Raw genomic sequence first — 15712 nt, 5'->3', positions numbered from 1 at the left:
TGATCACACTTGCCCTCCTCCATTTGTCTTCTCCTTTTGAATTGGATAAGAAAAGAAACAGCGTGTGAGAGGGAGGAGAGACGAGTGGATGTGGATGTGTCGGACTCTCCTGTCCGCTCCCCTACTTTGATATTTATTGTCAGTCAAGAAATTCCTGAGTGCAAATGTGACATACAGCACAGCGCACGCACAGCGGCAACCACTTCACACAAATAAATGTAGGAATTAAGAGTATTTATAGCACTGAGGCTGGGTTGCACCTACAAGGATTCATTTTTAAACCCAATAAAATCAGGGTTTAACTTTAATTCTGTTGCACCAAACTTTTAAACCACCTTAAAATTAAGAGGACTGAAATTTAAAACTCTCTCAGTTTATTTTTCAGTCTAAAACTACATTAACTTTAATGCTGTTGGACCAAAACTTTAAACACTTGTGGAGGTTTAACATTTAAAAGACCTACCTTGAGATGGACTGAGCAAAAATAATCAAGCTCCTTGACAAAAGTTAATGGTAAGACTCAAATGTGTCTCTTCTTCTTTTTTTTTTTTTTTTTTTTTTTTTGATAATTTGGTCAACAAGTTTCTCTCCAAACAGGAGAAATTACAGCTTCTCTGCCAAGCCATGAGTAGGCAAATTGATTTTTTAGGAAGTTAGCAAATAATATTATTTTTTTTTCTAGCTACCTAGCAAACAATATAGCTTAAAAAAAACTTTTTGTTTTTGTGGATTTCAAACAATGTTACATGTTCTTAACTTTTTAGCTAGCTAGTTAATAACAGTTTTTTTTTTAGCATACTTATGCTAAGCTAAAATAGCAAACAATATCATATTTTGCTAACTTTTTAGCTAACTAGCAAACAGTGTAATGTTTCTTTAACTTTTTAGCCTGCTAGACAAACAATAATAATTCCATTATTAATTATTTCAGTTATTTTTTAAATTAATTTATGTTGTTGTTTTTTTTTACTTTTTAGCTAGCTGGCAAACAATGTAAGACGTTGTTAGCTTTTAATCTAACGAGTAAACAATGCAACATTTTCTTAACTTTTTATTTAGCTAGCAAGCAATGTAATTTTTTAAGGAAAGCAGCCAAAAGTTAACAGTTCTCTCCCTTTTTGTTTTGTTTTATTGATCTATTTTTTTGTTTGTTTGTGCTCATTTTGAATGCAAGCATCTACACATTGATTAAACTCTATTTATTTAGATTTGCACCACTAAATTTGAATTTATTAAACTGAGTTTAGTTTTTAATTGTGCAGCAGAGTTTTGCTTAATTTTAAATCTGGATCTACTCATTTTGTTTTACAGCTAATGTCAGATTAAATTAATTATGTTGGTGCAACACGGTCTATGTCTCCTTGTATGTTAAAGTTCTCTTCCTCTCCCTTCCTTACTTCTTCCTGTATAGCTGGTTATAGCAAATAGGGGGCAGCAAGCTCCCTTGCAACTCCAGCTGTAATGGCGACCAGTTTGTAAGGTGACCTGATTCCTCCGCGCCACCACTGGGACGCAGGTGTCACCCACATGGCCCTCGAAGAACAGATGCTTGTGAAAGGAGAGATGAGGGGAAAGGAGACAAGAGGAAGATGGAGGGGCCTGACCTCTGCCACGCGGGGGGGGGCACAAAACATCTGTTTGCACATGCAAAGATGCTCTTGGGAGAAACAGACACACGTACATGCATGCATACACACGCATTATGCAAACATACATGCAGTCACACACCTGCAGGAAAAGCCAAAGTCTTGCATCATACATGCAGAGTGTAAATTGATATTAAAGTATGCACAGAGTTTCTTGCACTCCTCCTCCTCCTGCTCATATACAGCCTCATTTCTTCTTGAGGATTGTTTCTCTCTTTCATCTCGCTTTTATTTGCATTTTGTTTGTGTCCTTTGCTGAGATGTAAAGCACTTTGAGATAAACCTTGTTTGTTAAAAACACTTTATAAATAAATTTGACTTGCCTTCTCTGCAATGCCCCTATAAATGTGAAATAGCTCCTACTACATCCTATCTGCATAAATACTTTTTATCAAAGCATGGCGACAATGCACACAACACAGAGTCATATGCTGGAAAGAAATAAGCTTGCATGCACACATGCAGACATGAACACAGTCTGAGTGATGCAAAAATAAAAGTAGGCACTCCTATGCTCACACACCGCCCCTGCTGTCTCCCATGTTTAAATCTGCGTACAAAAATGCATGCGTTTCGCCTTTGTTCACTTTCTTGCCATAAATATTGAACAGTTTTTTCGTTCAAACTCAGATGAATAATATATGCCACACCTTGTATGGGAGAGGAATACATGTTTTTTTAGCCTTAGTTTTCCATGAACGGCTGTGGCCTGAGTGTGTCTCTTCAAGTGTGTGGGTATTTCTATCTTATCTGCATGTGTGTGTGTGCACGCATGTGTGTGCACTTGCACACTAGGGGAGCGTATTGTTCGACAATCCAGCCAATTGTTACACAGGGACTGAGTCATATCCTGTACTGTCGCAGAGACTGGCATGTACCACATTTTGTAATAAAGACTTTAACATTTCCCTTCAAAGAAAGAGATGAAAATGCTATTATCTATCATCTAGCAGCAAATTCTATTACATGTCACCAGATAATGTCAGAAAAATGTAAATGCTGAGAAAGTACTGCTGGTAATTCTATGTATTTACTCTCTTTAGAGCCTCCTGGGACTGCGAGAATCGTCGTGCACTGTCAGGTTAACTGTGGCAAATTGTTACATGATAGAAAGCGATTGTTTCTTTTATTCCTCAATGAATCAATATTTGCAGAATATAGCGCATAATGGCTCATTTTTAATGTTTACAGTACAAACATACAGCCACACGCGGAAAAATCAGCTTTTATTCTTCCAAAAAGTCACCCAGCCCTTAGTTGGAGTTCAAAAAAAGTCTCTCTTGACATGCTGCAAAATATTTATGATCAGAGACAAATTGCTTTCTTTTTTTCCTGCTTCAGCACAGGAGAGTGATGTCAAAGAAATTCATTCTCATGTAGACTTCAAATCCATAAAAAGAATCCTTAGAGCTCGCCAGAGAGAACACAAACACAGTGAGAAATGGGGTCTGCCTTGCCTGAGCGGCGAGGCCGAGGTACAAGGCCGTTTTTTAGATTATTTTGGCCGTGGAAACACAAATCTGACCAGCCACTGGAACAGAGGCAGCGTGCAGTAACGAGCGGGCCGGAGGTAAATGGGTCCAATAAATTAAGATAGGGGACTTAGTCAGATGAATTGTCCGGTCGCTAAAGTACTACCCGCAGGTAGGCTAATAGGAACAACCGTTTTACCAGGAAGCCAGTCTGATAAAAGACAAAACATGCAGCGACGAAATGGAGCAATTAGGGAGCAGCCAAGCAGATCACATTTTATTCCACTTTATCTTTCCCTCCTTTTCTTTCCTTCCTGCCTCTTTTACTCAGCCGGTGTGAGTAAACAGCGATCATGAGAAGATTTTCTCGACATCCCTCTGTTTTGTTTTCACAGCCACTTTTTCCGTGGAGAAGCTCAGAGCCCTTCTGACTGCCGCTGCTGAAGCCTGACCCACATTATTCTGTCCGAGGTCCCCTGCGACTAGAGCAAGGGGTGGGGGGTGGGGGGGGGGGGGGGGGGGGGGGGGGGTTGGACTATAGCTGTAAGCTGGCGGGTTTGGCTCGGGCTAAACCCTGGAAGTTCATTATGCCGGCCAATTCAAAGGAGCCTCATTCAGCAGATGAGCATTAGCCTGTCTGCTAACCCGCCTCCCCTTGTAAAGCACACTGCGCGGACACACATCAGCGAGAGGCAGGGGCTCGCCACACCATATTAATCTCACAGTGTGTGTGTATGTGTGTGTGCGTGTGTGTGTATGTGTGTGGCCAACTGGCAGCAGGAACCAAGCCAGTTTGTTTTGCAGCCCTGGATGGGCAAACTGTTTATTGACATTTTCTGTGGTTAACAGAGAAAAGTCGCAGGGCAGAATGTGCATCTATGTGTGTGTGTCACTGTGTGTGTTTGTGTGTGTGTGTGTGTATGCGTGGGTGTGTGTGTATGTGTGTGCAGGATAGAAATGCCCATTCAGCAGTTAAAAGGGGATCATTGCAGGGCTCAGCTCCCACCCCTCGCCGCTCTCTACCCTCCCTCTGTCCTTCTCACTCCCTCTGTCTCTCCATCTCTTTATTTTCACACCCCACATCTCCACCGCTTCTATCCAGCTTTTTCTTTTTAACCCTTTAATGCTCAAACTATCCAAACCCCTTGTAATGCACAACAAGGGTCAAATATGTTCTGCATGATCTTATTTCATGCATGGCTGAGAGTTTCTTTGCTATATCTTTTAAAATCAATCTATTTCATCATTAAATCTCCCAAGTATTTGTTAAACATCTTGTTTTTTATTACGACAAATCGTTATTTTCATCTTTCTTTTCTTACTATATAAACAAAAACAGTTTAAAGCTATAAAGAATGACAAAATCACCATCCAACAAAGATTGCAGTTAGGTCCAGGAAACAAAATTACTTGGTTAGGTTTGGGGAAATATCATGGTTTCCTCTGTCATGCCAGTGTAAGTAGATTATTTACACTGCAGGTGTATATAGTATTGTTACAAACACCTGGGTTCTTGTATCTGCTAGGATATATATACCTGGGTGTTGGCTATTCCAACCCAGGTGCAAATAGCATTGTTAGCTACTGACACCTGGGTACTAACAGCATCTGCCATAATACTAATGATATGTATTTAATGCAAACCTGATATATTAAATGATAAAATATACACAATGACAGAGCAAAGAAACACTCAGTCATGCATGAAAGACCATGAGGTCATTTTGATTTTGTGATATAAAAATGATTTTTATTCAGGAAGCGAAAAAGAAAAAATGAAAATAAGGAATTCTGATGATCAAAAACAAGTTAACTAAAGAATACCTGGGCGCAGATCTCATTACAACTTAAGGAGAGGACAGTTCTCTACTTTGATTGCAGTTTGTGCTTAAAGGTAGAAAACAGCTTTAGTTGCACTAATACATTACTTTATTCTGTTTAAGAGCTTCATTATTGGAGGGTAGGTCAGCTCAATTTGGGTGAATTATTAAGGTTAAAATACCCTCTGCTTGTGATCTGTGATCTTTCAAGTGGGCAGATTATTAAACCAAACTTAATTCCAAAAGCAGGTGTTTTATGGTAGGACCATATGTTTTCATAGTAAAAAACTTGCATTACACCTTCACTAAGACCCTGTCTGATTCACTTTGATCTGCAGGCAGAATCGGCACACGTCATTTACTCCCACCTGTCCATCTGTGCCCAACAATACCTGGAATACTGAATGATTACATTAAATAATTGCAGATATAGAAAATAACACCTCAGTCGGGTCACTTTTGACCCATGTTGTGCATCAAAGCGTTAAGAAAACAGTGAGCCATCCTCGAATGTTTGTCCTGCACCTTCTCTCCGAGCTAATTGCTATGCTCCCAGTGTTTTAAGGAGGTATATTCCCATGTGCTGCTGCCGCTTCATATGTCCTCTGTCAGAGAATGTCACATGCTCCTCATTTGTCATTCTTCTCAGAGCTCCGAGGCTGCTGAGCACAATGGAAGGAGAGCTTGAGGTGAAACCGAGAGGCACACATACAAACACACACGTGCCAACAAAAAAGGGCTTAATTTGCAAATAGGTTTCATTATACACAGGCGTACACACAAACGCATATGGGCCTTAAAAAGAGAGATAAAGTTAAGGACATAAATTTACACATGCAGGCAAACACACACACATTAAGACACACACACACACCGCCTCTGCCTTGGCTAGTCATCTCTGTCTAATTAGGAGGCAATAATCCGCTAGAGAAGAGTCATCAAATTCAGCCAAAAACAAACAGTCTCCATGAGCAGAAATGCACGTGTGCATTTCACCCACACGCACACACAGATGCATATACATGCACAAACACACACAAATCATCCCACTGTTACGCAAATGTCACCCTTACATAAGCACCATTAGGAGGAATAACATTAGTGCAGCAGAAGAAGAAGGGGACGCGTCTTTGTTGTGCCTTTGTTTCTGTAGATTTGTTTCAACAAAGCCATTAAACATTCATTGCCTCGGCAGTGACTTGTGGTGGCTTCCCTGGCAGCAGATAGCTAGCCACTTTAGAGGAGGCTCGGGCTAAAAATAGCCTAGCATTCCCCATGCATAATGAATGGCCAGAGACAGCGCTAACGCTAGCTCTTTCCAGGAGCGATCTGCTACGCTCCGTTTGGCCGTCTCAGCTCTCCCGGCGTTCCGGGGGAGCGTTCCCAGACAGGTGCTCCGAGCCAGACAGTATTCCCATATAAACACTCGCAGACCCAATTCCCAGCCAATCCTCGGCAACAGCGTTCCGTTCCCATTCACCTGTCATGCTTCACTAGGAACACAAGTCATGTCTGTCCACCTGTTAGCTTAGGTAATGGTGGACTACTTTACAGCAACATGCACGCACACAAACACAAACACACGCGCACGAGCAGCATGCAGCTTCCTGAGGATTATCTCGCTGTGGTCAGTTTCTGCCTGGCTTGGTAAGGCTCATTTCCTGCCCAGCGTCCACTCTCTACAGGACACACACACATTTTCAGACAGGCGCACACACTCTCACAGCACATGCATAAACAGAGGCCGGTTATAGGTGTTTTATTTCCTCGCAGCTCGTTCCTGTGTCTTCCTACATGCCAGGGTGTGTTTATGCAGTGCCAGACCGCCACTCTAAACTCATTTAGGTCGATTTTAATGGACGCCCAAAGCCAAGGACTCTCTCTGCACCCATTAGATCAGCAGCACTGGCTGGAAAACGTGGCAATTTGCAATTTCATCTCAATGTTGTTCTCCCTCCATCCAAATATCTCCCTTTCACCCTCTAAGCTCTCATCAGCTTATACCCCCTTTTCATGCCCCTTTTTCTCTTTGTCTCTTTGACTCCCTGTGTCTCTCGGTCTCCGTCTCCCTTTCAGTCGCTTTCTCCATCTATTTTTACTGCTGCACTTTAGATGTTTTTTTCTCTCTTTCTCTCCCTTTTGATTTTTTTCATGCAAGATGTCTCATTAAACAACTTCAAAAGTCAAAGTTTGACTTTCTCTATCTCTGCTCCCATTTGCCTCTTTGCGCCTCTTTTTCCTGCCTCTCGTCGTCGTTTTCTTTTTTTCTTCTTCTCCCTTTTCTTTGTCTCCCTTGCTCGCCGTCTCTGTGTGTTCATGCTCAGCAGAGACTGAAAGAAGCCCCAGAACAGAAAGTGTGGGTGTATGTGAACAAGAATGAGAGAAAGAGAGTGTGCCTGCAAGCCTCACTCTCCCTCTTTGCCAGTGTCTGCCATTAGGGTGTCAGTGGCAGAGTGAATTTATTTGCTGTGCGGTTACTGGGCTAATGATTGATGTTGCCCCAGCAAACAGTAAACCAATTAGAAGGCTGATGTAACGTCATTTTAAAAGCCTCCTAATCACGTTGCTCTTGAACCTGGGACCCAGGCCTTCCCTAATGAAGATTTATACTGGATCAAAGGAGAGCCTAACGCCATTAACAATAGATTGTATTCCACCAAAAATCACATTAGGACTTCTCTGCCCACCCCCTTCCCTCCCATCAGGCCTCTGCTAAATATATCTGCTGATTACAAGTGCAGATGCACAGAGGAATGGAGAAACGGGGGGAAGAGCGGGAAACGGAGGCAGAGAGGGACAGCGAGATTTGGCCCACAGAAGCTAATTGTTGAGAATAAATGTGGATGCTGATGAACAAACTCATCACTGCAGATGTGTGTGTGCGTGTGTCTGTGTGCATACGGAGGAGAAAAATAGTTGCAAGGTGCTGATATAAGCACACAGGGCCTGTAACAGCCAACAAGAGAGTGTCCAATGATGAAAGAGAAAGCTTAGAGCCCGGAAAACTAACTAGTGTGTCTCTGCTACACTGATCCTCCTGCCGGCACTTAAAATTCATCATCCCCTTACCTTTCACTTTCCGCTGGATTATTAATGTCATATGGAAAATAAGTACAAACACACCTACTCACTGGCACCCAAAATGCGCTCCACAGAGTGTAGGGGTTGCTTTCACTTGCATCATTGTTTTCTGGCAATAGTTGACAAAGGTGGGAGGGTTACATTTAAAAAATGTAATCCATTAAGAGATAGCAATTGTCGGCTCAAAATGTGCTTTTTGTTACATGAGCCACAAAAGAAGTTTAGGAACATTTTCTTTTATGTTACTTCTTGATTGTGCTTCTTCAAAAATGGATGGAGTTTTCTGCATAAAAGTACATTAAATTTATCTACTTATATATTTAAATATATGTGTAGTTTTAAATTTTAGCTCCTTAAAAAGGCCCACCTAAAATAATCAATATCAGTGCTGACAGACACCCTTTCTGACAGTTAACTGGTGTTACATAACCCAAATATCGCTCTCTCCAAAGCAGCCAAGCAGTGGAGATGTGGGGTGTGTTGCTTCTTAATTGCGCTTCTTCAAAAACTGATGAAATTTTCAGCATGAAATTTACAGAGCTCATACTGATGATCTGTTGCTGATGAAAATATATTAATAGATTTTTAAATTAATCTGTGAATGATTTCAATCAAAAGGTTTATTTCCCCTTTAATAAAACTGTAACATCTATAAATGACTACGACAAAAATCAATAACTCTTAAATCTCTAACTGTAGGGTAGAATGGGGATGGGTGCAACAGGAGACGATAGCTCCCCCAGTTGTTGCAACTGTCCCCAAACTAAGCAGCCATATCAAAACAGATCACACAACAGTATTTTTCGTATTATCATAACCATTTGCATAAAGTAGTCATAGCTGCAGTTTTGCATATGTATTAAATAAGTTTGTGGCATTGCACACTGTTCCTTTCTTCCTGTCTCAAACTGTATCTGTAACATCTGCATACTGACATAGTGTTATTTAATAAATATTACTAAATAAATAAATAAAAACTGTGATAATACTGTATAAAATACTATAATATTGCTCTGTAAATAACTATAATCTTTTGTAAAACAATGTATATTTTCAGAATACTAGCTTATTGAGACTAAGAGCAAAAGTTAATCAGTGAAGTTTAATGTGTTTTCAACATGTTGCAACTGTCCCCTGGGTTTGGGTCAGTTTCAGTGTCTGACTTCTTGCAAATAAATAAATAATGTGAAGGATATGTCACATGTACACATCTTTAAATGGTATGGGTAATTAGCAGGCAGATGTAAGTTCAATATACAAAGTTTTGGTTGGTCTGGTCCAAATAGTTTCCAAACGAAACTGAAAGATTGGTGTTGCAGCTGTCCCCAGTCTCCCCTATATCTTAAGATCTCTCACAGTGTAAACAATAATTGCCTGAGTCCCTTTGGTTTGACTCCCAGCAAACAAACGCTGACTCAAGAGGAATGCAAAAAAAGCAGAAACAAATTGGCAAAAAGAACAAGATGTGACATTAAATTAAAGCAAAGGGCCGCTGGCATTTTCACTGAGCAACGACTAAATCAGATCAGGAAATGGACACATGGTGATGGATGATGCAGAAATAAGATGAATGACAAGGATAAAAGGGTGGATGAATGAATGAATGAATGAATGAATGAATGAATGAATGGATGGAGAGCTCTCTTACCCGTGGAGGAGGGCTGGGCACGGAGCATGTATGAGTCATCCGGGTGGGGCTCCAGGTGAGAGTGGGTGGAGTTTTTCTCCAGCAGGGGCACCTGGCATTCCCTGATCGGCGGGGACGGGCCAGGGGATGGGTGGTGGGGGGCGGACGAGGAGGACGGGAGGGACGGAGGGAGCAGGGAGGAGGAAGAGGTTGGAGGGAGTGGGCGACCTGGAGGGATGGAGGAAGAGAGAAAGAAGAGAGGGGGGGAAGAAGGAGGGAGGAGGGGGGCGTTAGACAAAACAGATGGCAATGACTGACAGTGAGACAGGGGCCTGTTCTGAGGCAGGTTCACCGGATAATCCAGAAGCCCTTAAAGGGTTGATTCACTCAAATCACCTAAAACACACCTTCAGTGCGCGTAGCCATGCAGATAGTTTGTTTTATTCATCCCACTTTTGAGAGAACTGTCTCTTTAGAGGTGAATGGAAATAAAAAGAAACTTCAGTGTCAACAGTATTTATAGGAGCGATTTTCTATCAAATAAATAGTTTCTGTAAAAAAGTGTTGACAGCTTGTTCTGTTGAGTAACTGGGACATTGTTTCTGTAAGAAGAATTGCTGTTGAATTTTTTAGTGCTGTCACTAAAAACATTCATCTGGTGTAGTAATCAGATCAGACTGGCACAGCAAAATAAAATAAAACAAAAACGATCTGCATGGCAGGATGTAAATGAGAAAATATTTATTTATTTTGTATAATTTTGGTGAGCCAGCCCTTATATATCTGCTGCAGGTCGTACTCGACTCCAGCTCACTCTTAAGTAAACTTGCTCATTAGAACAGGCCCCCGGTCATAGCAATGTAAAGCAGCTTGAAAACAAACACAAAAGCTCGCCGAAACTGGAGAGACACAAGATACAGATGCTGTGCATTCACACAAAAGCACACAAATATCCTAAATACATTAATGAATGGCAAATATTTAAAATCATTGTACGTGCTGCTCACATTTAAGCTCACACTCAACTCAGACCCATGAAGAAAATTATGCTAATTTCCTACGTGCGCCTCTTTAATCGATTTAGGAACATTCATTTTATTTTTTTTTTATTCACATCATTTGCATCTATTCTACCACTGTAAACACATAAATTAAAGAGAGTCTATGTAGCTTTTGCTGGAAGGCAGCCATTATAACCAGAAGTGATGATTATTAAATAATATTGATTTTTTTTTAAATATAGAGCAACATCGGCACAAGATAAGAGTCATAAAGTCAGTGAACTGACTCGTTCATATTAGTTAAACAACATTATTTACCTTAAAGCCTCTGAAAATGTGGCTTTAAATATCAAAAATACATATATGATAATAAAGTTTAGTTTAGTAAATGTGTATAACTATTAGAAAACCTACTTTAAAAGCAGTTTATTTTGCTAGACTATTTCTAAAGACTGCGTGGGACACCAACAGCACCGCCTTTAAAAGCCCTTAAAATCTCATTGGCCGCCCAAGAACATAAATATGTGTATTCTTTTCTATGTAGACAGCTACTTTTAATTTTGTACATTTTTTTTAAATTCACTATTATTTATTAATCAATGCACAAAAATCTATATACAGCAAAAAAGGAGAATAAATAATAAATGATAAAAATAAAACTTTTTCATGGTGCCTGTGGAAACAGGTTTATTAGAGGAAATTTTCTTTTTGAGGACTTATTGAAGCCTTATATTATATTTGTACGGTGCCACTCTGTTGTGTTGTGATTTGGTTGGACTATTTATCTTTTAAATTTCAACACAGGAATGTAAAACTATAAGATGTAGAAATGTTAGCATGTATTACATGCCACCTCTGCGTAAGTCAGCGCCCAGCTTGAAAAAAAAAAAAGTCTGGACACAGCCCTGCACACACATTAATTTGGATGCAAGCCAACATGACGTGCAGCTGATCGAGGCAGCAGTCGACCAGTAACTCTGATGCTCTGCCGGGTAAAATTACTGTATTTTTTAAAGGAGTCTAGGTGGCTTTGAAGAGAGCACAGACAGCTTCAGCTTTGTTGCATCCATTTGAGCAAAACAAGTCAGCAACTGTCGTGGATTTGTTTATGATTTGTTTCACGGAAATAATTGCATAACTTTCGTCATAAATGCCCGAACATAAGAACACCAAATTCAAACCCTTTAGAAGAAAGTGAACAAAAACTTGAGGGACAAAATTTCGAACCTGGATTAGAACTAACTTCTGCTGAGGACTGAATTTTGCTGACATTAGAGACCATAAACAACTGGTCCTACCAGACCAAATAAATCCATAGCTGCAACACTCCTGGGTGTACTGAATTAAGAATTGTGTGCTCATGAGTCCAACTTTGCATCTGTGAGAGCCAGAAGGAGCTATTCCTTCTTTCAGATTTCACAGTCTTGCTTTGAATGAAATGATACGATCAGATTTTCACGAGGAACTACATCCATTGTTCGATTGTCCTCTGCATGGGTAAGACAAAAGAAAGTTAACTGCCAACGCTTTAAATAGTGGGAGCCCAGGGACGCGTGGACACAATCAGGCTGTCCCATACACCAGAGAGAGATGAGAGGGATGGAGAGATTTCACTCTACTCTCCAAAGGTTTGGAATCAAGGACAAAGACAAATCTAATAAATTCTATTTAGAGAAACGGCTCAAAATATAGAATAATTATGTCTGCCATATTTGCAGCTCAATCAATCAACAATATGGTAAGAATGAGGCCACTGAGTCCAGCCAATCCACCGAAGGACTCACGTTATTACCACTACTAATTAGATAGTCGACCAAAAAGACACTTTTACACACAGATAATCACTTATTTTCTCCTGATTCCATGTTTGAAATGATAGCCCTGGGCGCAACAATGTTTTTTTTTTTTTTAACAGCTTCATAAATAAACCTTTTGTCTTGTTTTTCTTAGTGATGCCTTGTCCTTCACCTTCCAAAGTAAATGTAAGGGGGTGGAGAGAAAAAAAAAATAGGCAAGCTCGTCCCTAGTTTTGCAAACTCCATCCATTCTTTCTTTCGCCACCGCAAAAATTTCACCAGGAAAATGGAGACGTTACAATGCACACAGCCTTTCAGTCAGCCACTTCTTCTTTCATCGCACCTCTCCTTCTCTATTCATACAGAACAAAAACAGGGAGGAACAGAGGAGAAGAAAGAAAGAGAATTCGTGAGACCTTGAAGAAAAAGACGAGATAGCTGAAAATTCATCATCATACTATTTCTTTTTTCTCTCTCTCTCTCTTTCTCCCTGTCCTTTTCTTACTGACAGTTCCTCAGAATACAGATGTGGTGTGATTGTAATTTGACAGCATTCACCTTTCCATCACAGAGTATTGATCAGAATCAAAATGTGTGATAGATGGAGGGCTGTTTTTTGGATGGTGGTGCAATATTGCTTACATCGGGAAAACAGTACCTGCATGAGCGAGGAGGGGACGGGGGAGGATTAATGCAGACATTGTGTAGCCCTCTGTGGTATGCATTATGATGCCAGTTGGTAAAAAAATGTTGCTGTTATTTTTTTGTCATAAAAGAGACCAGGTAAACATGATTTGGGTGCTTTAACTTGAAGCAACACTGTACCATAAAGGTAAGGAATCAAAAAGAAGAGAGCAGCTTAAAATTTGAATAAAATTCATTACAACAGAAATAGAAAAGTATTCAATTGCCCAACCAGTTTAAAATGTATGCTCTTTCAAAGAGAAAAACATTAAAAACGAACTTTTTCATAAGTCTGTTTGGACGTTGCCCTCAGACAACACTGTAACACTGTGGAGCAGCCTATAGGAATGCATATGTTTAAGAGTGCAGGAATATTTCAGCAAACTTTACATCAACAATCAAACTATCAGAACCTTCCTGCAAACAAGATAGAGAGTCACATTTCAGTGTTTGATCACTTGTGTCGCTTGTTTTCAGTTTCCTGGTGTGTGTGTAGTTCTGTTGCTGCCATCTTTGGCTCCTGCTTATGAGTTATATAAAAAAAAGTAATTATGCATTTTACACCCTGTCTTATACAGGCTAAACCTAAATATACAATGCAAAAAACGTCATGGAGGGAATCCATAATGGTGCAGTGTTACCTCAAGGCAACAGGTACACTTCCACCATTTCTCATATCAAATAAAGGGTGGTAAACTAATAAAAATGAAACTTTACTCATCTAGTAATGTGAATCCAATGTTTTCCAGATTGTAAACTAACAGAATAAGAAAAAGATGATGAAGCTGAGCCATGCGGACTCCCTGGTTGCTCAGTTGGTGGAGTTCACACCCCACATGCAGAGGCTAAGAGTCCTCAGCAGCAGCCACGGCTTCGATTCCAGCCTGCGGCCCGTTGCTGCACGTCCTCACCCCACTCTCCCCCCCCCATTTCCTGTCTGTCTAAAGTTGACTATTAAAACAAAGACAAAGTAAAGAAGCTAAACCATGTGAGGAAGGCTGCTAAAAAGTGAACATTCAAATTCAGATTCAACCTTGCATCTTTTTAGAGTATTGCAACATAATTTGAGGATGTGTAAAAAGCCAAAAAATGAGCTTGTTACCTAGAAGCAACGCCGTACCGTAGAGGGAGTGTTCGGACATAGTTGTTGGCCAACTTACCGATCTATGCTGCCTCAAAATGAAGCACATTAATCTTGGGGAAAATACACATTTGAGTCTAAGTGCCGTCGAGGCTTTATAGAGATGTATTTGATAGAAACAGAGGCAAAGTGATGCCTCTGTCCCACCGTCCAGCTTAGAGCTTTGCGTCATGGAAACCAGAGCTCGGATCGATCCACAGCCCCACGTTAACTACACCCCAGAGAGATGCCAGCCTTGTCTTCTGTTTAGGTATGTGTGTGTGTGCAAGAGTGTGTGTGTGTGTGTGTGTGTGTGTGTGTGTGTGTGTGTGTGTGTGTGTCCGGTCAATCTCATCAGCGCAAACAGAGAAAAATGGATAAACAATGGCAAAGCAAACACTGTGGCCGACAGGAGGGAAAAAGAGAAGCGGTGGGGAGGGACAGTATGAGAGACGGATGGAGAGAGGTTGTGGGTGGGGGGGTGGGGGGGTGGTTGGGATGAGAGACGACGAGGTCACAGGGGTAACCAGTGGGAATGGAGAGTGAAAGAGAGAGAAATGAACGGAGGGAGCAGAGGACGGAGGAAACGGAGCTGACAAAACTTATTGCCAATAAAAAACGGGGGAAGAAAGCAATAGGGGAGGGTAATTAAGAGGGGAGGAGGCAATAAGAAGGGCAGTGAAAGATAGAGGACTGGAAAAAAAAAAGAAATGAAGAGGTAAAGAGGGAATATGGACGGGAAAAAAGGCAATTGATCTGACTGAATCGATCACTCCAGTTGATGGCGAGATGGGATTCAGCTATTTGCATATTTCACTAGACCGATAATGAGGCTACTGGTGACAACAAGCAATGAAAAATTTCTCACACGTGTGTGTGTGAGATTGTTTTATTGCTGTTGCATGTTTTTATTGCGCGTGTACACAATTTCAGGTACATGCGCGAGCCCGTGCGCGTAAAGTTACGTGTGTGGTTATTAATATTTTAAATCACTTTAATTACAAAAATGGAAAAAAATTGCAGTAGTTGGCCAAAAGCAATTAAGGGAACTTTAATCTCCTTAGCAATTATGCTGTGGGGCATCCTTAACTCAGTCATTTCTGCCCGCTACATTTGTAGAAAGGTCAGTGGAAATTGCTTTGTGTTATTAGAACAAAGACTTAGCAATGAGCTCACGTGGTTCTCTTGACGATTTCGCTCGTTGCCATCCTTCAGCCGCCTCCCTGGCCATCTGTATACATCTCTCCATGCCCGTCTCTCACTCTCTGAATCTACTTTTCTCTCGCAAGTGTTGATTAGTGTGAAAAATAAGTGTATCATGGGGGAAAAAAACGAAGACTGCGGCATGGTATTAAAGGCATTAGCCCAGTCCCTTGATGATTTCATTACAATGTAAAAAGAAACACGCTTGTCATTATTTTCTTCCAGGCTTTGACTTGCTTGTATGAGTCATACGAGTGTATGA

The 15712-nt window shown here is 40.7% G+C and overlaps 1 protein-coding gene across 1 annotated transcript in view; it reads right to left on the bottom strand.

Moving 5' to 3' along the window:
* LOC146326417 (teneurin-2-like) overlaps nt 1-15712 on the bottom strand; it is a 160159-nt gene that overhangs the window by 84954 nt on the left and 59493 nt on the right. Inside the window, exon 2 of the mRNA XM_084718679.1 lies at nt 9668-9874. Within this exon, the coding sequence (XP_084574805.1) occupies nt 9668-9874 (207 nt within the window). The remainder of the gene's footprint in view (nt 1-9667; nt 9875-15712) is intronic.

This window comes from Lutjanus erythropterus, chromosome 5 (genome assembly GCF_056507025.1).
Source record: "Lutjanus erythropterus isolate fLutEry1 chromosome 5, fLutEry1.hap2, whole genome shotgun sequence".
NCBI classification, from domain to species: Eukaryota; Metazoa; Chordata; class Actinopteri; order Lutjaniformes; family Lutjanidae; genus Lutjanus; species Lutjanus erythropterus.
Note: the sequence above shows the minus strand (reverse complement) of the source record. Positions and strands in the feature narration are given on the sequence as shown.